This window comes from Cebidichthys violaceus, unplaced genomic scaffold, assembly GCF_023349555.1.
Source record: "Cebidichthys violaceus isolate CVI_PGR_0920_01 unplaced genomic scaffold, fCebVio1.0.p SCAF_27, whole genome shotgun sequence".
NCBI classification, from domain to species: Eukaryota; Metazoa; Chordata; class Actinopteri; order Perciformes; family Stichaeidae; genus Cebidichthys; species Cebidichthys violaceus.
In genome coordinates, this window is record NW_027176450.1 from 435332 (window position 1) to 460832 (window position 25501).

Here is a 25501-nt window from a genome sequence, read left to right on the forward strand (position 1 = left end):
CTTAAACTTCTTCCTGCAGCTCAGAGAGGCTCACAAGCACAACAAGGTCCAGTGTAGCAAATCTGACGCTGGTAAAAATCGGCAGCCAGATGGGTAAAAGTTATTTCAGATACTTTGGAGTCCATGACAATAACTAGTTATAGCACTAATGCTATCTTCTTGTGCAGGTATGCGCACACACACTTCTACCACATCGAGCCACAACAAAGACCGCAATAGAAATATGTCCTGTGATTTTTTTTGTGTTTACCTTGAAGTTGTTTTAACTGTGCATTGGTGTTGTAATCATTTAAGTGTCTTTTTTAAATGAATTGTCATACAAGACATAAAACAAAAACATCCACCATGTCCTCCTCCCTGCGCAGACTTCTGGGCAGTTTGACATATAGGTCAAAAAAAGGTAATGCTGGAGAAAATAAGTCTCTCTTGAAACTAAGTTGACTATGCAGTTTTGGTTGTAATAGAACGTGAGGTAGTCAGTCTAAAAAAATGCATGAGTTAAGCAACAAAACGGAAATCACAATATTTACCTGCTTGTAGTTTACTAAGCAACCATAAATCTATCTATGGCCAAGAGTAGAGATTAGAATATTTGATTATTATCATAAGTCATTATAATTATTTTATGTTATTTGATTTTCTGTGATAATCCTTTGTTTTTACCAGTGTATCTGTTGTCTCGAAGGGTGCGTATCTGTCATATAATTGTAACTTGCACATAAAGGAAGAGTCTAGGTGTTCTGGAAATCGATAGAAGAGAATTCAGTACAGACTGCCATCTTGAGCGGTGAGCTGTAAAACAGACAGACCGTGTCTCCCTCCCTTCCTCCCTCTCTCTGTCTGTGGTCCCCAGAAGCTATAATATCCATCCTTGGCGGTTCACTTGACATTTACTTGCCCCGCTTCTCCTGTAGCATTCCCCTTCCTAACTGCCAGTGCTGCGACTCTCCAGGGCTCGCCGACCGGGTGAACAGATAACAAACCTGTCAAGGCGGCTTTAGGGGGGGAATAAATCCAGAGCAGGGACTGAGGTGGATGATGCGTTCCAGAGGGTTACTCAGGGAGGGGGTGTGGGAGCTGACATGAGACGCCCTGTGAGGCCTGGACCCGGGAGAGGCTGCTCACTGTAATGTTGCGGTGCTACTTTACAAAAAAAGGGGGCCACAGCCACTGCAACCTGATTAGATCTCAGTGCAGACATTTCAAATGTCTGGCCCCCTTTTTACCCTCCATTTCACCTATTCTTTACAAGCTGCCCCCCTCCTCCCCCCGCCATCAAAGGAGCTGTCAGGGGCCCTTTCTTCAGGCTGGCAGATGGGTCAGGGGTGGAAGGTTGAGGTGGGGTGTGCCCTTTGAGGCAGGGGCAGAGAGTGCCTACCAGGGATGTACGGGGGCTGAGGGCTGTCTTTAAGGTGCTGATAACATTCATGGTGATGTGTTCCCAAGAGGTGCACAAATGTCAACACTCTCCTGCTATGGGCATATCATTCTACGAATAGAACGGACAAAGAGCCAGTGCAAGACAGATGTAGCGCACTCCTTTTGTCGAGTAGTATCTCAGCGAATCAGGCATTAGCATGTTTCAGCTTATCAATTCTCTCTAAAACTATTAAGCAGATGAACACAGGTATTTGGACTATACAGACTGATTGTCTGCTTATCTCAAAGAAATGAATGATACTCATCAATTCCTCACAAAGCCAATTAGAGTAAATGGATAGATCCTGATTGATCTCCTACTTATCCCTAGAAAAAGCTTCAGTAAGTACCTGATAAATGGCTTACTTAACAGTGATATTCTATATTTACACGTCACCAGATTCCTTTGCCCCTACAGCAATAATAAATTGGCTAACATGTCAATGACTCACTGCGTAAACATAAATGCTTGATAAAGCAGCGATGAAGACACCGGCAATACGCCATGAGAGACTCCATCCAATTACTCTCCAGGCACTACACTAAAGGCATGAGAAGAGTATGATGGACTGCTACTGAGAATTATATTAACTCGGAGAATTGGTAAAATGTCCTTTATTTAGGACACAGTCCATCAAGCGTTTTGGGCAAACCAAGTGAGGCATGCCCGTTAGAAATTGGAGGGATGGAGACGTCCCACGCTGGTGCTAAAAACTGCACATCAATTACGTGAAGCACCGAGGCCTGTCCGCTCAATCTACATCCGAGGTAGGCCTATAAGGGACCAAAATGTCAGCTAGCTATCCAGAACTGCATACTATACGTGGGCATTGCTTTCATGCATGTGGTTGTATATTCCAAACTAGTGGAGTTAGCTGGCACTGATCTGCAGTAAACAGCCTTGCGAGGCTTAGCAAGCAGCCTGTGTTAGACTAAGCCGTGTTTATTATCAAGCACAATCCTCAGTCTCATCAATGCTTAGAGAAAGGCACGGATGAATAAATGCATATTGTTTAGCTTAGGGTTAGCCAGAGCCGGAGCCACAAATGAAAAAAATGAATTTAAAGCAGATGGTTAAATCCAGTAAGAAAAGCAAAAGGAGGAGGGCGCTGACAGAGAGACAGGGCTGCAGAGACGGAGAGAGAAGAGAAATAAAAATGAAAAGAAAAACCCAAGCACACAGGCTGCCTTTTCTCTCCTGTTTTTCAAAAAGCTGTAAAGCTAACAGGGAGAGGGAGAGAAAATACAAAGGCCTGTGTTCTCATTTTCTGTCTGAGAGCCCCACCAGGACCACTGAAACTTGCTTGATTTCCCCAGTCCAATTATATCTCTGTGCTCAATCCTTCCAGAATAGCAACATCACACCGAGGGACGCTGTCTGCCTAAGCGCAGCGTGCCTAATGGAGTCCCAGAAGTTGACTCCATTTCATTGCTCCTAACTAATGGGCTGTGATATTTTCCCAAACTGACTGCAGCTCTGCCCCCTGGAAGCTAATCTAGTCAGTGCTGTACCGGACCCAGCCCAGCAACATGCCAGCCCACTGCCTCGTTGCCTAACAACCCCCTCCAACTGCTGCTGTCTGTGTGCAATCCGCCAACGCCCTCTCCTCCCCTCCCAGCGCTCATTAGTGCTTTCTAGCCGGGTGCTGATTGTCAGAGGGCCCCTGCGATGCCAGCTCTCCCTGTGCGGCCGGCCTGCTGCGGTGAATTTAAGAGGACTTTAATCTAACTGGGCTGAGAAGAGGAGGAGCGGTCAGGGACAGGTGGGAGGGGAACGACTGCAGGGTAATAGTGGATGTACAATCGCAGGGCCACAGCTGAGGACAGACACTCTTTCAGGGCTTCCTATTGCTCTCCGATGGATACTTGTGCCGAGAACACAAGCGCGGGAAGAAATAGCCGAGCATAAATTCACCAGAATGGGTCCCTCTCCGGCCATACTGCGGGCACAGAACGGTCCTCCAGATGGCTAAGGGACACACCAGTGGTGCAATACAATCACTGGCATGGCAGAAATATCAGGAATAAATATGAAAAGCTTTATATCATGTAAAGGCTCAGCCAAAAGACTTTTTCTCTCAAAACTTCCCTTTTGATGACACGTTTCAAAATCAATCCACTCTCTTCGGGTATAAGTGCTTCTTATTGTTAAGTTCAGGTTAATGGCAGCTGTCTGTCATCAATGTGTTAGTTACTAATTCTATAGTTCTCTCTGTGAGGTTTTAAGTCTAGAAATATTCAGCCCTGAGTAATGTATTGAAGTTGTTACGAACAGGAGTTACTCAATGAGGACCACCACTGATGAAACATAATTTAACATATTTCAACAGTCCCATTTAACCAACTCCACAAGTGCAGGTAAAGAGCAGAATTGTCTGCTTTCATGGCACACAGAGGTCAATTATTTTCATAATTGCACCTCCAAACTTCAAACATTTGTTTTTCTCCCTAATTGACAAGAAAATTAACATTGGACTATATTAACTGTGCAGGGTTGTTCTTAACCACTGTAAAAGGCTTAAAAGGGCCTTTCATACGCAATACATATAGAAAGCAATCGCAATCCCCCTCTCCACTACCTTTTTAGCCAGTGTAATCTGCTGGGTAGATTCACCAAGGATAAGAGGAAAAACTGTAATTATGCACATTATTCATCTTCCTAAGTGCAGTACTCGAACACAAAAAGCAAAGATGCCTAAATGCACTACACCAGGTTGTTCTCATGCAAAGTGTAGGTCAGGTTCCAGCAGGCACCGAGAGCTAATGGTAGTGAGTGGTGCTCCTAACACATGCTCTGGCTCTTTCAGGGACGCAGGGGAGTTAAGTACCGTGCTCCCAACTGCTGATTATCGCACCTTCGCCAGCCTGCCAGGTCTCCCTGCCCTCCATGCATTGATCTCATTTGGCGAGCAGATAAGGCAGTAATTGGATGAGGGCTTGGAATCAGATGGCCCTGCCTGGCTTGGCTAATTCCCCTCTTCCTGGGCCTTCTGGGCCCGGGGCCAAGGGGGCAGGCCAAGGTTAATCTCATCCAATCCCCTGTACTATGTGGCCCTGCGCTGCCCCCTGACCCCTTACCGCTACCCAACACAGCTGATGTGACTCACTTTAAACTGGTCGGAGCCAATCATCTAATTAGTATACAGAAGATTTAACACCAGTGCACTGCAACCAACTGTACTGTCCATTATTAAGGTGGGCTTTTAAGGACAAAGGGGTATGAAAAAGTACAAAAAACAGGCACACATATTCTGTACATAGTGGTAATTTCTGCTGTCATGTTCAAATATATAAGTACACATAAAATACAAATAAAGAATATTATGCAGAGAACTTCTTTGCAAAATCGTATTCATACTTCCTCATATTACAAAACATATTTCATTATTTATTTTATTTCCTCATGAGGAACAATAGTGGCAGAAGCTGTGGGGGAGAAGATGGAGACAAATGTCTCCTGTAAAGTGTCTCTTTATTAGAGCAGAAACCCTGCTCTAGTGGCCCCGGGTCTGAGATGCGCCATGGCGGGGGTCGACTGATACCCATACAGTATGCAAGGCAAAGTGGAGCGAATATACCATTATGCAGAACGTGTTTCAACAAAAAGTCCAAGTGCAATTTCACCTTTGCTTCCCTGTGAGACCGCTGCTGTTCCGTTTAAGATGGCCAGCAGATTAATCTTCATCGCTCTTCTCTATTTACACAGTGTGTAGTCAGAGATGGGATTTGCATGGATGAAACGAGTCCCTCAAAAGGCTCAGCGCGCCTCATCAGGAATGAATGCAGCAGGGGGACGCGTGCCTCTTGGGAAACACTAATCTTCTTATTGCATACATTTATTCAATTCTGGTGTCAATATCAACCATAATCAGAATGGGCCATGTGACAAGTGCTTTATGTGTTGGCTGATAGTGGATGACAGAAAGTAGACGTAATCACCTGGGAGTACATCACTGCTGACAGCTCTGGATCAAAGCTTGGCTCCTGCAGATTAATCATAAATTGTAACGCACCTTAGACATAACTTCAATAGAGTAAATAGAAACACATTCATTGATCTGACATCTCACGCAAGTCGACAGCTGCAGTTTACGACGGTGGAAGTAATCCCCCAATAATCCCCCCGGATAACTCTGTGAAACCAGATAACACTTAACCGAGGTGATACAGCGTGACCATTTATCCAGGTGCATGTACACTATTATCGAGAAAGTACAATACAACACCGAGAATATGACAAGACAAAGATATCAAATGTTAGTCGAGATAAAGACGAGGCGCACAATGCATGTGACAAGTTGAGAAACTCTCGACACCACAAACAAAGGAGGAATGACACATTGTTACCTCAGGCAAACTGGGCTCCAAACGCAAAACACAGAGAAACACAATGGAGCAGTGCTGGCAACAACAAAATAAAAGAATCTACCAAAACTGATACCCTGTGCCAATCTCTCTTTAATGCACCATACTTGATGTATTATTATTGCAGTGAAAAAAATAACAATACTGTATGGTGCACCTACTAGCTTGTGCGGCGGGAGATGACAATCTCAGGGTTGAATTTTTCATTTCAATTCCCAGCCAAGCTCAATATAGAAAGCCTGCAATCCAAAGAGTACTGTAGCATCAGCTGGTTGCTCTTAACAAAGGGAGTTAAAAAAAAACAACAACACAGGACTGAATCTCCACTGGAAATGGGACACTAACAGACACAATTGGAGGCGAGACGAGGCCAACACTTGTGTGTCATAAAGACAACAGTCGAATGGCCATCCTGTGGATTCCTGAGGCCTGCCATCTAGATTGCAGATGGATAAGTGCACGTTAAAACAATATCCCACTGACCAAAAAAATCATTTCTCATAGCTGTCTCTATTTACTGAAAGGCTGCTCGTCTCCCACTGGGGCAGAAACAAATGAAAATGTTATTTCTCTACTCATGAACTCCTACCTAGTCTGGTTTTTCACTGCTGGCAATTTCATTTCTCTTCCAAATTTGACTTAAGCCCATGACTTGAGGGAAATAATGTCTCTGGAATAATCTTCTGCAACTGTAATTCCAGGGGCACTATCTCGGTCTGTCTTATCTATGTGTCTGTCTGTCCATCTATCTACACTATCTATTTATTTATTTATTGTTAGTGCTGTTTCCTTGTGGTTTAAGGGAAATTGCACTGGCTTCTGAAATAGAAAAGATGTGACATCCAATGCCTCACAGTAATCCTGTCAGACGCACAGGCCTTGAATAAGAAACAACATGCCCTTCACCAGCACAGGGGAAAAGAACGGCTGTGATGCACAGCGTTACAAAGTGCGATCTGTCAAAAAGATCAATTCAAAGCACATGCAAAAAAATACTATTATATATTATATTACTGTGCTGTTTTCCAATGCTAATAATCACGTTTACAGTATGTTTTATTGCACAAAGCCTAAACACAAAAGTGAAAGCAGTGATTTCTTGATTTGACTCATGTAAGCCAGTTTTAGAACAACACATGTCCTGGTGGCACATAACAGACGTTTTAACTGCCAATGTAACTTTTACATCATTGGCAAAATCCCTAAACAGAAAACAGTTTCACCATCCTGTATTTACCTCTGTTTACAAACTCCGGGGTGGAGTGAATCTAGTGCAGGACAATCAAGGCCTGAAAACCAGAGAATCAAATGTGGGAATTTGACGATTTCTATAAGCACACAGTTTGTTACAGTATGGCACGCCAACTTTTCTCCTTTCTTTTTTATTGCTGTCAGAGCCACTGTCCTCACAAGCTCTAGTTCACCTGCAACATAGCATATAGCATATCATAAGCATACACAGAAAGCTGTGGATCGCACAATACAAACATTACACAGCAAGTATTTTAGAGCACCAGGATTGGGGAAAACTTAAACCTGGAAAAATCTGATTATGGGCTGCATTTTCACAATCATAACATCGGTCTTTGTTGCATTGTGGATCATTACATCTCCCTATTATATGCTGAATAGAGTGTTGATTGAATTTTGACTTTGCGTTACCTCAACAAAGCTGATGTGACAAAAAGTGGATCACACACATTGCTGCTTAACAAAAAGTGATATTGTTTGTGGAGAGCAGCAGGGCTGGGATTCTCTGGGCATCTTATCATTCCATTTGATTTTGATTCAGCTGTCAACAACAGCAGGATCACATGCATGAGAGGGGATGTGTATTCAACTGCTGTGTTTGGCCTATAGACGTGACAGATTGCACCGGGTTCGTGGACCAGCGGACCTTCCTGCGTAATCCCCATACAGCGTTCTGAGCCACTACAAACTCAACAAGATTCGACACAACACACACAAACCTCAACCCTCCCACACAGCTTCTAAACCCTGCAGCTAAACTCCACGGTGTAAACATACAACACCAGGGATACACATATAAAAAACACACACATGAACACAAACATGTGCTCCTCAGAGAGGTTTGCATCACACCATGGATATTCATGCAGCCTGAATGCTAAGGGTTAAAGAACTAGAAAAAGCTTCTCCAAGTCAGACTGAGGTGCAAGCAGCAACCAAAAAAGAAAGCGGTGCAGAGAAAGATACTTACATCATTTCTTTGTTTATAGTGGCTGTGATGAGCCAGGAGAGAGGGTAAGGATGATTTGTTGGCTCAGGAGAGGTAAGCGATATGTAGCAGTGAATGGCCAGTAATCATGTTTATGATGGGGAGATGGTTCTGGAACCCCGGTGTGTCTGATTGTGTTTTCTCTGGCTCCCAGCTTGGGCCCCAGTACACCCCTACCAGGCCATTGTGATTGAAGTATGCACTCTAGCTCAGCTTCTCCTTGGGGGGTAAAAAGGTGCGTGTAATGCCGCTCGTGGGCCTTTGCGTATGTATTTGTGTTTACGTGCGCGTTAGCCGGTTTGTATTCATAAAGCGAAATGTTAGTCGATGAAGACCTCCCATCACAAAAGAAAGCACCACTTCCCCTTTCTCCTCCATGCAGCCAGTTCCCACATTGCTCTCATTGCTATGGCAACCGGCACTCTCTCCTTGGGCTCTGCATGCATCCAATCAGAGTGAGACCTTTGTAGAGATTCCTCCGGGCTCCACTTATTCAACTTACCCCACCGGAACAGCCTCCACGCTGTAAAGGCTGGAACAAAGAGCAGAGAGACTCCCTCACCAGGGCCTGGTATGACAGCAAAAATTGGGGCTACAGGGTTGGGTTGCAGGGAATGCGGAAGTAATACGTAGCCAAGAGCTGCGGGACGCACGGCACAAGCAAAAGCAGGGTGGCAGCACATGGCCACGGCCAATTTCAGTGGAAATTATGTGGAATAGGATTTGTTATTGGAAGCCTCAGAGACTGAATACTTGGCAAGTATCGCGTGGCTCTGGCACTGGTTTAAGCTTGATAAGTCAAAATGGATTCCGGCTGGGCCTATTTATGTCATTCCTGAAAACATATGGATAGGATTCAGGCACTCAATACTTTCAACCTTCAACAATGACATTCAACACCACTTCTCCAGTCCATTAATCTTCCATGAGAATAGATTTATCATCCACAGCACTGAGGGATTGCATTGAGTCAGCATCTGCCTGAACAGTATTTACCACACCAACCTCACTCTGTATCAATTTCAACAATTAAAGAGTCTTATTTTGCTTGGTATACAGTAACATAACAACAGCAAAGGTCACAATGTTCCTCTGACTCCCCAAATTGTATTTTGTGTTCAAGGCCTCTAGGTGTGGTAAATAATTAGCAGATATAAACTAGTGCCATGTAATCTCAACCTGAGGGCTGCTCAGAGGTCACTGCAGACAATCACACTGTGCCTCTCTCATTCTAATTATATTTCCGGAGAGTAGATGCAGCCGAGTCTGAGTTAAACACTTGTGAACGTAGGCAGGGAGGCAGGCGTGCCCCAAGCACTTGTAGAGACGAGCCATCCGGCGGGACCTCTCACAGGCCCCTGACGGACATTCGGCTGTTCGGGTACTGGCAGGGCGACGGAGGCGCAGCATAATTTTGCCCGACTGCCATGTCACAAAGTGTCACAATCTGTCCCTGACAACCCCGACCGCAGGCGATGTGAGAGAATATGGGAAGGAGAAATAAAAGGGAGGGAGACGAGAGGAGAAAAAAAAAGGGGGCTTGATTTGGAGTGCCAGAGGTGGTAAAAAGCATGTCTGGCTACTTCCTGAGAGACTATTCATCAGGTTGATTTAAAGTCCAAGGCGTAGGCAATTCAAGTGATCTCGTGTCTGGATCATCTGGCACGCTGACTGTGCAGTGAATAATAGAACCTGGCATAATGACTGAGAAAAATAAGGTGCAAAGCTCTTATTGTGGAGAACCTGTCCTCGTTCCCAACTCGTCTCATACGGACGCTTGGTCAGGAGCCCTTGCCTCACTTTTTAACACACTGCTCCACTTCTGTCGCAGGTTAACATTGTGAATTCAAACTAAGCTACTTGGCACACGCAAGTTCAGTAGTCAATATAAATGACTTTTGGTTTCACACGGGATACAAACAGTAGTCTCCTGGGTGAAAGTCGTGTGTTTGAGGACTTTGTCTCTCTTTATACTATGGCAACTGACTTCCAGAGCGGTTGATCATGTCTAATATTGGCACGAATGTTGGTTCATTGGGAGTTCCTTAAAAGCCCGGTGGGTCTCATTCAGACGCTAAAGAGAGCCCTGTGCGTCGGCATCAGAAGCCGAGGGCCGTGACAAAGCATCCTTATTGGACGACCTGGGAATGAGACCTGTCGTTGTGGACATGATCTCGTCACCACACAGGACTTGAGAGATGGGTAGCCAGCGGGGGAAAAGAAATGTTCTACAATGTGTTCCAGGTGTTCCTTATGAATTAATAGGAACCCCAGATGGCATGAATCAAAGAGTGAGTCATCCTGTCAAAATCTTGAGCATTAAATGAGTTCATATTTGATCACAGAGATGGATGACTTTAGCGGTAAAACACACTTCTCCTACTAGATCTCTTCAATTTGATCTCTCAGGGCTTCCTGAGCTGGCCTCTTCACTGTTCAAAGTATTAGATAAAAAGCTGGTTAAACTGCCTTCAGCTATTACACTCCCAACTCTAACTTCTTTTAAAATAAGGCTTAAACATTTTCTCATCTCCGCACACACACACTCCAAAGCTTAGACTTTTGTTCTACCTATGGGGTGGATGTTTGGGTATTTAGTCAACTGTTTTTCTTGTTGTTTATCTATATGATATGTATTTTTGTGGAAGTAATTATTTATATCTGGACACCAGGTTAGGATAATAAATGCTTTGTCTGTATTTCTATTGTCTTTAGTATTTCAATCTGCCCTGACTTGTTTATATCACTCCTCAAAACTCATTAGACAGTCAAGAAAGACCGCCAAGTAGTCCCTGCACTGCAGCTGCTGCTCATTTCACACTGTCACTATGCACACACTGGTGCCTCAGCAACGAGAACGATCCCGTGATAATGAGCTAATTATAGGTACAACATTCCTACTTCCATATCTAAATGCTTGTCTCTAATAGGAAACATTTCAAATTATTGAGAGGCAGGGAGAGAAAGAGACGGATAATTGATGCGAGCAATTACAAGTTCTATGTCGGAGCAAATTGGCCAGCATATCTGGACATGTAGGGGGACTGCGACCTCATTTACATCAGAGTGTCAGGAAATAATTGGAGAATGTACTGAGGAGGTGGGATTGCATAAGCAGTTCACTTGGACAGTGAGATTCAGTTCAGACAAGAAGCTTAAGGAAAGGACTGTGCTCAGAGATCAAGGACAAAATACTATGTGCAGCCTTGGTATGCTCCAGCAAATTCAATCAGAATAGTGATGTTTTTTACAGCAACAGAATATACTTTATGACATTAATCTGTTTCCAAAAGCTGTAATTTGAGTATTTGAAATGGTTTCACCACATGCACACAGGATTCTGAATACGTTGTCATGTTTTCAGCAGAAAGCCAGTAATAACGGCGTTCCGTTTTACTAGCCATAAGAGAGACTTTAGCTGTGTTGGGGTTGAAACCGCTTCAAAAGCAGGGGAAGACGATGTGCTTGACTTTTAACAATATCACTTCCAGATGTTTCATTACAAAACAACTTTCCAAGATCTCACCGCAAGAAAACCTTGTCGTGCGAGGGGAGCCAGGACACACAAGTGTGGATTTCAGGAACCCACAATTTTCACATTTTCATTTCAGTCAGGGAAAACAGTATTCAAAACTGTCTGGACTAACACCAATACAGTGCTAGTATTAATATTAGTGTTACAACCCATCTAACCAGACCAACACATGTCATTACCCTTTGTTACAGGAAGGTATCCACATAGTATACTAAGTAAAGGTGTGGTCCAAACACATTGGACAGCATCGCATGTGTTTCAATTTGACAGGCAGAGTCTACTCAACAGGAAGCTATGGCTGACGATAAAAATTGCCACTGAAATATTGAGGTGCATTCATTATAGTCTGCCTATTGTGCCTCTCATCAGGCTGGCTAACACTGACTGGCGGGCTCTGACCCAGTACTCCAGAGCTTCCCTCTAATGCACCCGCCTCTCATCAAGACCCTTGGGTGGAAAAAAAGGAGTAACATGCTGTTTACTCGGAATCCCAGGCCCGTAATTGCCAATTTATTTGATAGGCAGCCGGGTAATGATGGCATTTCACCCCTTGCCGCAGAGACTAAACGGGAGTGATTCATCCCAAGCTCCCTGCCCTGCCTGATCCAGCAGACTCCCTCTGCTCAGCACGGCCGCCTGCCTGAATGCCTGCCACCCAGACTGAATGGGGCAGGGTGCGGTGGGGGGATGTGGACGGCTTCAAACGAAACCAAAAGGGAACCCGGCGCTTCAGAGCAAATGCGGCTAAGCCTGCCAATTTAGCTGGGGTTTGGGGTTGAGGCAAACACAGCCGAGCTGATGTGCCATTTGTAGGCCTTAATGAGCTGGCAGGACGGCGTGAGGAGGGAAGGCGAGCGGGAGAGAGGAGGCTGCCAGGCCTGACCTCCTCTGGCCTCCGTCTCCCTGCCAGCCATTGCCAGATCGGCAAACTCAGTTCATCTGCTTCATCGGAGCGCGGTCGCTCGGTGAGGGGAAGGGTGTGCTACAGCAAATACTATTAGCAAACTGTTGGGTCTAATGAACAGCTCGGGTCAAAGCTAGCTCCCGTCTCACACCGCTCCCTGGTACTAACGAGTGACTTAGATGCTTTCTCTTTGTTTTTGCACTGGGAGGGAGCATCTCTGTGCAGCTGAACCACATGAGCAGTCCAGTAGCATTGTGCAGTGTTACATCAAAATACATTTGAGTGGAAGAAGCATATTGACCTCCATAGCAGAGGAATGGCTACAGGCTTTTATGTGTCACCTGGACATACGTCTACCTTCATCTGTAACTCTTTTATAGTACATTAACTGTATTATATAACTACAAAAATAAACAAAAAAATAAAGAATGCAAAAGCAAAACTGTTTTTTTCTTCTTTTTTTATACACTCTCCATTTTCTTGTTCCTCCTCCTTTCAGAGCTCTGCTACAAAAGCTACAACTTGCACCTCTGGCAACGTGTGAAGTGGGTTTTTACAGCATGGCTGGAGGGGACTTGTTCAGAAACCTGTGGGGACCGGAGATGTGTGACCATCTGAGGTGACATGAGGTCTAAAAGTCTGTCTCCATGCTGCCCAGCTTTCAGCAGCTCCTCTGAAGACATGCTCAGTCTCCTGTGGGGTGTCTTGACCAGGCGACGCGGGGAGAACCAGAGCTGCCATTCCTTCTATCCTCCAGAGTGTTGTGGCTGAGATGTCAGCTCAGGTGGAAGTGATCATAGAGAGGGCGATGGATGCTCCCTGAGAACAAGTCACGAGTGGGGGAAAGCTTCTGCTTGAGGAAACCGGATATTCTCAAAACAAATTACGGAGACAATTTGGAATTTAGGACAATGTTCCAATAAATCAGAGTAAACAGATCGGCTGGTGCTGCTAAGTATCTTCATTTTCACAATATTCAAACCGAAATAAGATGAATGTGAAGCAACAGTGATCGTGAGAGTAACAGACCATAACATGATGTAACTGTTTAAACATGTTTCATTAGTGTGTAATTAGTCCAAGTGCAAATCATCAAAGCGATGTCATCTAAATGGAGGGACATGGTTGGCCAATGAGGCTAAGTCAGAATATACGGTTGCCAGTTCAGGCTTTTAGGATTATGAATATTTAACAATGATTAAATAAATGACATGGAGCAAAAGCCTCTAAAACATATATTAGAATAGTTGCAGGCAGTATTTTAATGGATATTTGGTGTTCCTTTTAAGGCATCAAAAATAGTTGTGACAACTGCCATAAGGTTATCACGATTCCCTTAATATGACATGAACCATTATACATAATTATACTGTATTTCATGATGCTTTAAAATTGCACCTATATTGTAGTAGCAGCGTTTGGTTTTAGTTAGTAGAGATCATGGATGCTTTTATGATTCTGTGTGACCGTCACAGTAAAGCAACCATCCATAGGCTGTATGTCAAACCCCTGTTTGTCCTGGTATAGTGCTGCACAGTCACAGTGCAGTCAGACAGAAATCAGCGAGTATCATTTCAATTTCTGTTGTCAACATCAAATTACTTATTTCATTTCATGCCCGGTCAAGCATCGTGACGCTACACGCAGAATCCGTTTTGCTTCAGTTGTTGGGCCATGTCTTTCTCAAAGACTAGCTCGCCTCCCAACTGACAGCTTTAATTATGGCCAGATATCTGATTGCTTCACTGTAGATTCTCCACACAAATCAAAGGGCAGGGTGTGCGGCAGCGAGGTCCCTCGAGCCTGCTCGCTTCACGTCTTGGAATATGTCACAGGGCGCGGCGACTCATAGCCGCTCTTTCTTCTGTCAGTTAATGCTCGCCAGCAGCTCCCCCACAAGCCATGAGGATGTGAGTAAGAAATGTCTTTTTTTGTATAAGTCATACAGAGAGTGTGTGTGTGTGTGTGTGTGTGCGTGTGACTGCAGGATGCAAATAGTGCGCTTCACCTGAAGTACAGTTCTGGTTCAACACCAGAAACAATCCTGACCAAATTCATGATATGACATTCATAACTTACCTTTTTGTCTGTGACATACCAAAGGTGCAAGGCCACAATCCCATAATGGCTCTTCAATTATGAAACTGGAGTACAGTTTATAAATGTTTGTGCTGAAAGAACATCCACTGATTGAGAATACCAAATGAATCTCTTAAGCTCTGAATGTTTTTACTGTTACATGGAATGATTAAGCAGGTAGTTTGACGTGGAGGTCGATGAATACAAGTATCTTACTGCCCACATGACGCTGTTTCCTGTCAAGGCAAAGGTTGTGCCACAAGCATTGCAACTAATGAATAATTCATGCAGATTAATTTGCTTAGGAATTAGTAAATCTTTATTTCAAGTGCCAACTGTGAAACTTCTACCACTACTACTTCCTATCTAACCGTTATATATCATTCATGTCCAGAAGTTACTTGGTTGTCACTACAGTCAGCTCTGGTAACCTCTATAGCGCTGTCTATGAGTGGGCCCCCGTTTTGTCTGTTCACGAGTGCGAGGACAAGTGCATGTGCATGCAGGTACAATTGATAACTTGTTTGTTTACAAAGCTCCACAGGGCACCTTTAAATACAGCTGACATGCTATTAGGACTTTGACAATGGTTAGTAAATATTTTCTCAGACTTCCAATTATTCTGTCCAATATTTTCTCCTTTGTTGTAGTTTTTGATTATATTTGAAATGCTGTTAAAGTACTATGATTTTTGAATTTGAAATGATTTCAGTGATCCGATATGTTAATGTACTCACGTCTGTCAGTCTGTCTCTGGAGCTGCTCCTGATGGAAGGCTTGGACTCTCCGCTCACGCTCTCGCTGTCGCTGCCCTTACAGTTGTTCTGGCCTGGCTTCAGCTGCCAAACACAACACACAAGGAGACCAAGGGTTAACAACATGAAGTAAAACTGTTAACACTGCAGTTTAGAGCTTTACACGGATAAAGCTGGCAATGGGAAGGCATCCCACGGAAATCGGCTCATGAATATGTGAGAGCTGGCAGGAGCTGCGGCGCTGTCTCTGTAAATCTGTCACATTTCGGAGCCTATTCAGCAGCCATCACTCCGCCTGCCAATGATAGACGCCATCTGATCTCGCAGTATGAAACTCCTCTCAGCCCACGAAATAGAGAACAGGGACAAAGACCCCTCCAGAACCTTCAAATGGAGCCGCTATCCTTTCCAAGCAGACACCACATGCTGAGGCAGCAGGAGCTCGGCAAGTGTCATCCTCTAGACGCTCTGTTCGAGATGCAGCGAAATGACGAGAATAAAGGGGGGGGACGTGCCAATCCGCGAGCATCTGAGGCCCTTCAAAATCTGTAGAACAATAAAAGACTCTTGGGAGTGCGGAGCTGAGTGGAAGGAGGTGGGGCCCGTACTCGCTGTCCAAGTCTGCGATTGATGTCCTCTGAAGCTCCCATGCTGCTCCTTGCAGACCAGACAAACGCCGCAGGTTTCATTTCAAAGCGTATAAAAAAAATGCTTTATGGGACAGCGCAGTCAACGGCTGCTCTGCCAACTAATAGGAGAAGCAGAGCGTGGCACTGCAACACACAAAGGACTTGGACTAGAAGATGATGGCACTCTCCTTTCCCCTCCCTGTGCAGCTCTGAAGGGGAAGAGACAATGCTACAGTATATGTTTGTTTTACCTCTCCTTCAGAATACTCTTTTCAGGTATCGGCCATCATTTAGCGCGATGAAAGGGCACAAGGTGTGGGAATACCAAAAGAACCCCTGAGTTGAGCCGGTAATTAAAATGAAAATGTTCCCTTTTCTGTAGCCATTAGCGGTGTGAAAGGAATCCTATTCCTTGGGAGAATTGCATGATGGGTGGAAGGCGGGTGGATTCGCCAGAGTGCTGAACGTGATAAGAGAGTTTGAGCACTGGGAATGCCTGACGGGCCTGCTCTACACCGCGCGTGTACAAGTGTGTGTCTATGTGGCCTGAGACGAGAGCGCACGAGAACCAAACGTGGCACACGCACAGACACATGCACACTGATGCCCTGCGCTGTGATAGCAGTAATTACCTCCAACACGTTTTATTCCCACAAAAACCAGGGGCACATTTCTCTCTTTTTCTTGTAAATGCCAGTTCGTCTGAGGGGAGTTTACATATTTTTAGAGAGAAAAGAGGGAATAATATCTCATCCACCCTGGCCTGTGAACTGATCCTTGAAGAGAGGGCGAGGGACGCTGTTTATGCCCCAGTCTGCGGCTCCTTCATCAAAACATGTTGACCTATAATATTTATTAACCAGCTTGTGTCCCTGCCGACATTACCGGGCAGCATACTCATGCATTTATGAATGTGCGCACACACACGCACAGCTTCCTGAAAGCCACTGCTGCATCCTGCATCACATATTCACAGTGCAAAACCAAACTCAGATCTGTTAGGCTTATAAAACATATAATCTGGCAAGTGTGGGAGAGATATAGAGATTTGTCTTTTATTAATCAATGTGGTATCACGCCGACTCTGCAGTGGTGAGACCGCATAATCACATTGCCGTATCCTGGCTTATCAATGGGAAAGTACTCCATGAAATCAGAAATCTTGCACAAATTTAAATCCGTGTGTAATGTCTGAAGAACATGTCTAATAAAGACATTCCAATAAAGAGCGGCTCATCTTTCAGGGCTATTACATAGCTCGGGACCTGATTACACAGCTATTTGAAAACGTATCCCTCAGCTTGTTCCCTTTAATTTCCCCTTGAGCTCCCTTAAATTACTTCAGAGAATTGTGTGTGTTTTTTTTCTCTTCATCCGCTCTCCCCTTTCTGAGGTTCACATGATGAATTCATTTTGTTTTATGCTGTGATTAATGGCTGTCTAAGACAAATGGAGGGAATGCTGGTGGTCAGGGCTAGTGGTGGAACGGACCGCTGTTGATCCGTACGCATCCCCACTTGCTGTTCGGCACGCATGTGCAGTTTAACGTTAACCACCGCAGTGTGAAATAAAGTTTTATTGATGATGATTATCCTCCAATATTTAGTAAAATATGCGATCAGGACGTCGACATTTATGCTTTTCTGTTCGCCAATCTCTGATAATGTTACGTTGTTAACAACTAATCCGTGTTTAAATTGAAACAAGGAGAACGAAGGTTACGTTCGGCTAAATTATGATGCGTTGAGGCTCTGTTCAGTGAAAATGAGAATTGGCCGAAGATTATTTATAACGTAATCATGTGTTCACATGTAATCTCGTAAAATGTAGTGTTGGTGAGAAACTTGAATAAATCCAGATGCATAAAATAGATATTAGAGATGATTTATGAGCCGTTTCACTAGCTATAAACAGCTTATAATACATCATTAAAACCACTAATTACAAGATTTGTTTTAAACAATAAAAATACAATCTTTTATCTTCTTATTTAAATTGTGAAACACTATAAATGACTAACAAAGTAAAAGGATAACGTTTGGAATTTTTGATGGTTTACAGACTTCAGTGGTTAAAATGATTTTTGGGACGGTGGCAAAAAAAATTAGTGTGGAGCCGTGTAGAGCAGCTGCTATAATCAAACAACAATATGGATCATCAAAAAAAACGTGATCAGGGATCTCTAAAAGTTATATTGGCTCCCTTTTTTTTCTTTTGTGCTGATCCGATCCGTGACTCTGATCTGTGAGTTTTATGATCCGTTGCTCCACTAGTCAGGGCCATCAAAAATCAAAGTTGAAACGTAATGACCTGCAGTCTGATGATGAATCTAAATGAGGATCCTGTTTGTGTGGGCGTGGGGGGGGGCAGTGATCTGATCACTCCAACTTGTTACTGCATGGTCGTTTTTATAGTCTTTTAAACCTGTAATGACAACCAGCGCACTGCACTGCATTCAGCAGAGATCTAAGGCGGAGGGATGAGTCATGCGTGTGCAGATGCCCCAGACTGGTGCGTACTGATGCAATAGCATAAACACATTAATTAAGACGCAGGTTGAGACATACGGATACATTTATTTAATGACCTTACTGTATCTGTGCAGCCTGGGTAAGAAGTGGCCCTGCAGGAAGATAACAGACAGATGGTTTTAATATTCCAGAGGCTAATTTCACAACAATTAAAGACACAGCGAGACATTAGCGTCTAATGAAACATTTAAACTACTAGTAAGTGCATCTGCCATTAATTTCCACACAGTGAGGTCTTGTTTTCCTGCAATCTGTTCTGTGTTAGGGGATAAAGTTATTTTTTTTCTCTTCCTCGTCTCTGTTACCAGTCTGAATTTACTGAAGTAGAGAATCAACAACTGTTTTCAATCAGCAGTCAGCGTGAGGCTTTGGAAGAGAGCAGCCGAACCTCAGCATGAAACTGTTCAACCCGCAAGTATGAAAATCATTTGGCATTTCTTATAAATCTTCTTTTTTTTTTTACATAAACGCTTGTGATTAAGTTACTAGCAACTATTCAAACTTGCTGGCATACTGGCAACTGAACATCATCAAACCATTTGAATGCGTCAGTTGAGTCAAGTAGTTTAATGAAGTGTTGCATTGTCTGTGGAGACCAGTGTTGAGCAAGTTACTTTCAAAAGGTAATGTATTACCTATTACTAGTTACTTTCATTTGGAAGTTATAAGCTACTTTAATTTATTACTGTCTGTGTAAAGTAATGGCTTTATGATTTCACTACTTTCGTGTTATTTTCCCCGAACTGACCACAGAAGTACGACCATTATAAAATGAAGAGGGTAATGTTGTTTCACAGCGGATAATCAGAGTTTATTGTAGTTAATTACAAATCCAGTGGTGGTTGATATTGTGTAGCCTCAGGGCGTGCATCCAGATAGCGTTTTTTTTCTCCGGTAGGCCGCTGGGGAGCGCTTCATCCCAGCTCTGCGTGTGGGTTTTGTTTCTGTGACAATATCTCAACAACATATCACCACTCTAACCTCCGTTGTATGAAAGAGTAGCATCAGCACTTTGTTTATCTTCTCTTAGGGCTGATATCTGTTTGCTGGACATTGTTTTCTCACCATGAACAGGATGCTTGCCCTCATACGTTTGTATGGACAAGGACGTCGATAGGAGGTAGTGTGGTGTGGTTGAATGACGACAATAACACTTCAGTCCAGTAACGTGTTACTTGACATAGTAAATGTAATAATATAACCCAAATCCTATTATGAAATAGCAAGGGAAGATAGCCCACCCTGTCTTAATAGATAATATAGAAACAAATGAGCTGTCAATGACTTCCTCTTCAAAGGTCTACTATGGATTTCCAATAATGTGCCAGAAGATTGCCATTTGTTGACTGGCCCTGACCAATGCTTCAAAGGTTCTTTTAATAGAACCTGATGTACATTCACCAAAACACTCTCCCCACTGCTGAAGTTCAGTAAGTCCTGTGGTACAAGAGGAAGAGTGCTATTGAAGGTCTGCTGAAATAAACAAGTGTTTCTTTACAGATAACCTCACAGCAGCATTATTGGAGCTGGCGAATGAAATAGCAAAGGTGCTGCTGAATGTCACAAATACTTGTCTACCAACGCACGAGATGCCTGTTGTAATAAAAAAAAAATGTCATTAAAAAAAGACTGAATCAATATGAAATGTTTTCATTTCATATTGTTGTTAGTGGCAGCAGAGGGCTGATAGCGCTCAGGGTACACAGCACACACTACAGCATATCCACAGATCAGAGTGCAGGGAAATTATGAAACATTTCATTTAACTCTGAGAACTGCACTGGAACAGCTATTACAACATTGTCTTGAACATGCGGAGTCAATTATTTTCCCACTAACTGAAAAGTGCTCACCGTTGCCATAGTGGAATTTTACAAGTGTATTGACCTATTCTCAAGGGCCGCACTACAGACTCGATGCAATCAAGCACAAAAGTAGGCCTGCTAACATTTCTAACCACAAAGGCCTCTTTAAACGGAGCCATACACAACCGGCTTGCCCCAGCAACTCCACCCCCAACGCCCAACCCCCATCCCTCAAAAGGAAAAAAGGAAAAAATAAGACGGGGAGAGAACTGGGCTCAGTTTTCTGTACTGGCCTCAGTGGGATAGCCATCAGCTCCTGGTTTCCCTTAGTTACGCACAACAGCAGCTGCGGAGCTCGGCGGTAATAAAACCTGGAACAATTTAACGGCTTTTATTGTTCTTCTGCGGCTTTCAGAACAGCTAACCTGTCCTCTCAGGATCTGGCAGAGAGAATCCCACTAGGGCAGCAATGAAAGAGGATCTCATTTACCTAAAAGCGCTTATAAATTTTTAATTTGCTTTAACAAGTAAATTAACAAGTCCCTCATTTGGGAAGTTTTATAGCTGCTTGCCACTAAGGGAGGACAATGAAAGTTTTATAGATAATCCACTACCTCGGCTGTGTTGCTGATAATAAATTGTCTATTTCCTGCGGCACTGTCAAATCCCCTTGGTTTCCACTGACTACACTTTGAATATCCCCTTTATGCTACCTTCAGAGGTCTATATACCACGGCTATTAAAGTGCTGGGGAGCTTCACGACTCAGCAGTTAAAATGAACAACTTGAAGAATTTCTGTAGACTTTATACAGGCGCCTTAGGAGACGCCATTGCTAAACATCAGACATCGCTAATCATGTCCACAGCAGCCCCTACATCACATCAGAGTAAAACCATGTTGTGCAGGCCGACAGCAGCAGTTGGAAACCACTGGGCCTGTTTAACCCGCAGCCGGCTTTATGTGACGAGGCTCTTATGTAAAACTAGAAGAGTCGAGGGTTCGTCTGGGCCCGTGAGGGGGCGACGCGGGCCCTACGTCGTCTCTCTGACAGTGGCCGTGTGAGCGAGCCCACCGGCATTGCCCGGCTCTGAGGCCCAGCCGCTTTAACCGCCACGGACAGGAGCCGTGCCTGGCCCTCTCGTCACCCATAACCCCCTCTGCCACCCTCGCTCACAGCCTGTCACTGAGCATCAACGCTTGGCCTCAGTTGCCCCAGATTTGTTTACTGTTAGCTCTGTGTGTGGCAAAGGAGTCACCCGGTGTGAAAATAACCCTTTATGCCTCCGTTTTATCTCTGTAGTTGAAGCATGGTCGTTGTCTGTTCTTTCATCGCTGTGACTAAAATGACATATTAACAATACTTGGCATGCGTATCCCAAAGCCTACTGTTTGCCTGTGGATAAGATGTCACTTGCAGTCAGCGAGCGCAGCAGCCTTTATTAGTACCTAGGTATGTCACCATGGAGAAGCTGCACTTTCTCTCAATCCTCTAGCATCATTGAGCGGCAGTGATCTCTGGCGACCTTGTCAGACATCATTTTTCTAGCCGGGGAGAGATCAGTGAGGCCGAATGCACCCGCTCTGACCAATCTCAGGCCATGCAGGAGGCTTTCCTAGCCTCTGTGCTGGAATGTGCAGCCAAAGCGAAGACATGGAGCCACTAAGGGCTAGTCACAGCAGCCGCAGGGTGAGAGCATCCCGAGAGGAGGAGGAGTGGGAAATGGAGGCTCACTGGGGGGAGGAGGGGGGTAAAGGTGGCTGAGAGCACTGTCTTGATCTCATCAGTCATCCTAAGGACTCCATTTCCTCCACCGCAGGCTGGAGGCTACTACAGCTCGTGGCTGCATTTATATATTGCCATAAATCTCTGATCTATGACGACATTACAGACAAATCAATATGCTTTTAACATCCATCCTCTGCCCTGCGTCGCAATCACCCTTCTCCCTCCTCACAAATGGTCATATAATGCTGTAGTCTGGTGGATTGAGTTATGGGGACAATTCCCAGATTTAATAATGAACTGAGCAGGTGGAAAAAGTGTGTGGTGGGGGTTTGGGTGGGGGGATGAGCAGCGGGAGACTTCTACTCTCTCAGATCATATCTGAACATCTTGTTATAGTAGCCCCGTGTGGCAGTAAAATAACCTTCCTGCCCACTTTACGCACGTCCAATTTCCTGAGCTCTAACAGTCCCCGTGTACAGCGAACAAAAAGCCGACCGAGAAAATACTATTACTAGAATTCTTCCCACAATGCATTGGGAAACGAAGAGAGGAGGGTGCTGGGGGAAGGGGGGTGTCAAAAAGACCCCTCTAGCTGCCTGGTTGAGCGCTCATCACCACATAACTACTCATCAAAGAAATTTGCGTGCAATTAATTACATGATTCCCCAGCTCTTCAATCTGTGTTGCCGAGTCGTTACTTCAATATTGGCTTTCAGGGACCATCCAACTAAAGCCACAGCCAGTATGCCAAATCACAGCTCCCGGAGCTGGGCAGCCTCAATAAAGAGAGGTACGAAAAAAAAAAGACAGCAGAGAAAGAGCCCTCTCCTATCGCTTGCAGGGGCTATCATTTCTCTTTTTTATTGCCATTTATTTTCCTCCAGGAATTCACTGCCAGTATATTGGCAGGCCTTCCAGTAGATGGAGGCAATGAAATTTAGCGCAGACACTTAACACTGGGTCAAGCCTTGTGTGTGTGGCTCATGTGTGGTGGTAATATGATAGACAAACGCTTCTAGTTTAGGACAAGAGGGCTTTTTAATGTTACAGAAATATCCATAGAGTGCTCTGCAGGACACACGTGGCTGCAGAAAAAGGCAAAATGCATAACCGGAGCCTTTCAGAGGGAGGGAGAAGAGATAAACATTAGTAGAATGGCAGACCACTGTAGCCCCTCTGTAGTTATTTAAGAGAGACAACCTGAATAGGTCAAAAGCTGTGTCATTATCCTAAAGTAGAGCAACAACTACTGGCTAAAAAGCAATACAGTAAATTCAGCTAGAAAACGCTAATTGGGATCAATTAAAAGACATTCACCTCAAATCCTTAAGAGAAAAGGGCCGCTCCATAAACATGTCATCTAAATTAATTTACGTCCACTCTGTGTTTGCATTTTACACACATTAATACGTGTAGCAAACCAGACACAGGCTGCACTGTGACTAATGTATGGACATTAACATTTAAAGGTTACATCAGCTAAAAATAATTTCTGTTCATTTTGGAAAACATAACATCACTCACATCAATCCCCTTACCTGTGAATATCAATGCACATAACTACAAGGTCTCTGTGATCATCTCATAGCATATCTGCAGTGAATACTCATCCGATTACAGTATTTAATAAGCTAGTGAAAGGCTCTCTATACCATATTCAGAACATTAATATAGCTTTGATTAATTAATTAACGCTAGCTGTTAGCGGTCGGCTCAGCCATCGCCATGTTGAGAGCTGTGTGGAGGCAATCTGGCGCATCGGAAAATACACGTTTTGGATGCTCCACATAAAATACAAACTCTGCATTCAGCAGACAGATTAAGAAAAAAAATGTTATGTTGGTATTTTATAAAATACTACTGCAAAGCCCGTTCAAAATGTGCGCTTATTTGCACAGGAAGACTTGAAGAGTGACCGTGGCCAAGTGGAGAGCAGGGCCGCCTTTCAATCAGTGGGTCGGCGGTTCGATCCCCCGGCTCCTGCTCTACTAGTCTCATGTCAATGTGTCCTTGAGCAAGACACTTAACCCCAAAAATTGTTAGTGTAATTACTCACACTGCCAGAGGGGGGAGACAAAAGTGCAGTGCAGGTCTAACGGCCTACCATGCGCTGTGCTTACATGCTGGTGCAAACAAACATGATAGCGTCTCACCTTCCATGCATTTGGCTCCATCTGCACTGCTATTCAAGGGATTAGACGGGCTCGTAAAGTCTGATGGCAGGATATACGTTTCCTATTTGGCTGACCCAGGGTGTCCCCCCGGACCGGGTGCCGTTATAACTAATCCCGGTTGTAAACGTCCTCATTTAGCCACCTTCCTGAAATTATGTCATTATGAAGTCATAAAACAAGACAGCGCTACGCTCCCATCGTATTAACAGCAGCCTGAGTTTGCCTGCTTCGTGACGAGTATGCTAGAAAACATCTGCTCTGGCTGCTGTAACAGACCGGTAATGGGACACAGCAAAAAGCCAAGGGCAACAAAAATACAGCCAAACAACATGATTGTAATTGAAATAATCAGGACTTCAGAGACAGGAAGTAGCTCACATGAACTACAACAACATACTGTACGTGTTTGACGCAAGATGGTACATATCGCCACGATGAGGACTAGAACATTGTCCATTAACATTTTAGTGGAATCACATTGATGGTGTACTTGACTCCCTTTCATCCGACTGGCCATAAAAATGCAGCTGCCCATAATGGGCTGGTGACAGGCTGCGGATCTCGCACATAGCCTCTCTGCGATGGGTTAGGGCTTCCTTCTTGTGCCGTTGGAAATATTGTTATTATGAGTTGAGCACATGCGAAACACTATAAACACTATAAAATAAAAAAAATATTCTATGACACCTAATCTTAAAAAAAAATCTGTCACTACAACAATTAGCCAGTTACAAAGGTGTAGGATGCGTAATCGTCTGTCAGGTGTGGAAACCACAGGACGCATAACGGCCATACTTCCTCCTGCAGCATGTCGGCTTGTAGCCGAGTTCATCTGCAGTTTCACAATTTTTGCAACAGTGTTGCTGCAGTTTCGCAATTAGGTCCGCCAACTAATTAATTAGTAGCTGAACTCTAGAGAAATATGAATAGAAAGGTAGGTTTGGAGTGACATATTGGGTGGATTCCTCAACATGCGATCACATTAATGTTTCAAATACCCCACTCACATTTAGAAACGTGGCTTTGCAGACCACTGCCCTATTAATTAAAAGCATGTTGATTGCTCTCCCTTTGCACACACGGTCATTATTACACAGTTGTGGCATGAACATCAACCTCACTCCTGATGGGTCGCTTGTGGAGAATTCCCTCCCCCTCTTCCAACCACAACAACCAAGCTAGTCAGAAAAGACATCTGTAAAGGGGACACATGCACGTGGATGGCAAAACCATAACATTATCATTGTTGGCAAAAGTAATGAAAACACATTGTTGTGCAAAGTCTCAGGTACAAAGAAAACTAGCGACATCAACAACCTTTGCTGATTGATCCAAGTG

At 44.1% G+C, this 25501-nt stretch overlaps 1 protein-coding gene across 4 annotated transcripts in view; it reads right to left on the reverse strand.

The window, feature by feature from the left end:
• Nucleotides 1–25501, reverse strand: part of auts2a (activator of transcription and developmental regulator AUTS2 a) — a 309983-nt gene that overhangs the window by 155391 nt on the left and 129091 nt on the right. For all 4 annotated transcript variants that reach the window (XM_068721154.1, XM_068721152.1, XM_068721151.1 and 1 more), the window contains one exon: nucleotides 15279–15380. In XM_068721154.1, coding sequence (XP_068577255.1) covers nucleotides 15279–15380 — 102 coding nt within the window. The remainder of the gene's footprint in view (nucleotides 1–15278; nucleotides 15381–25501) is intronic.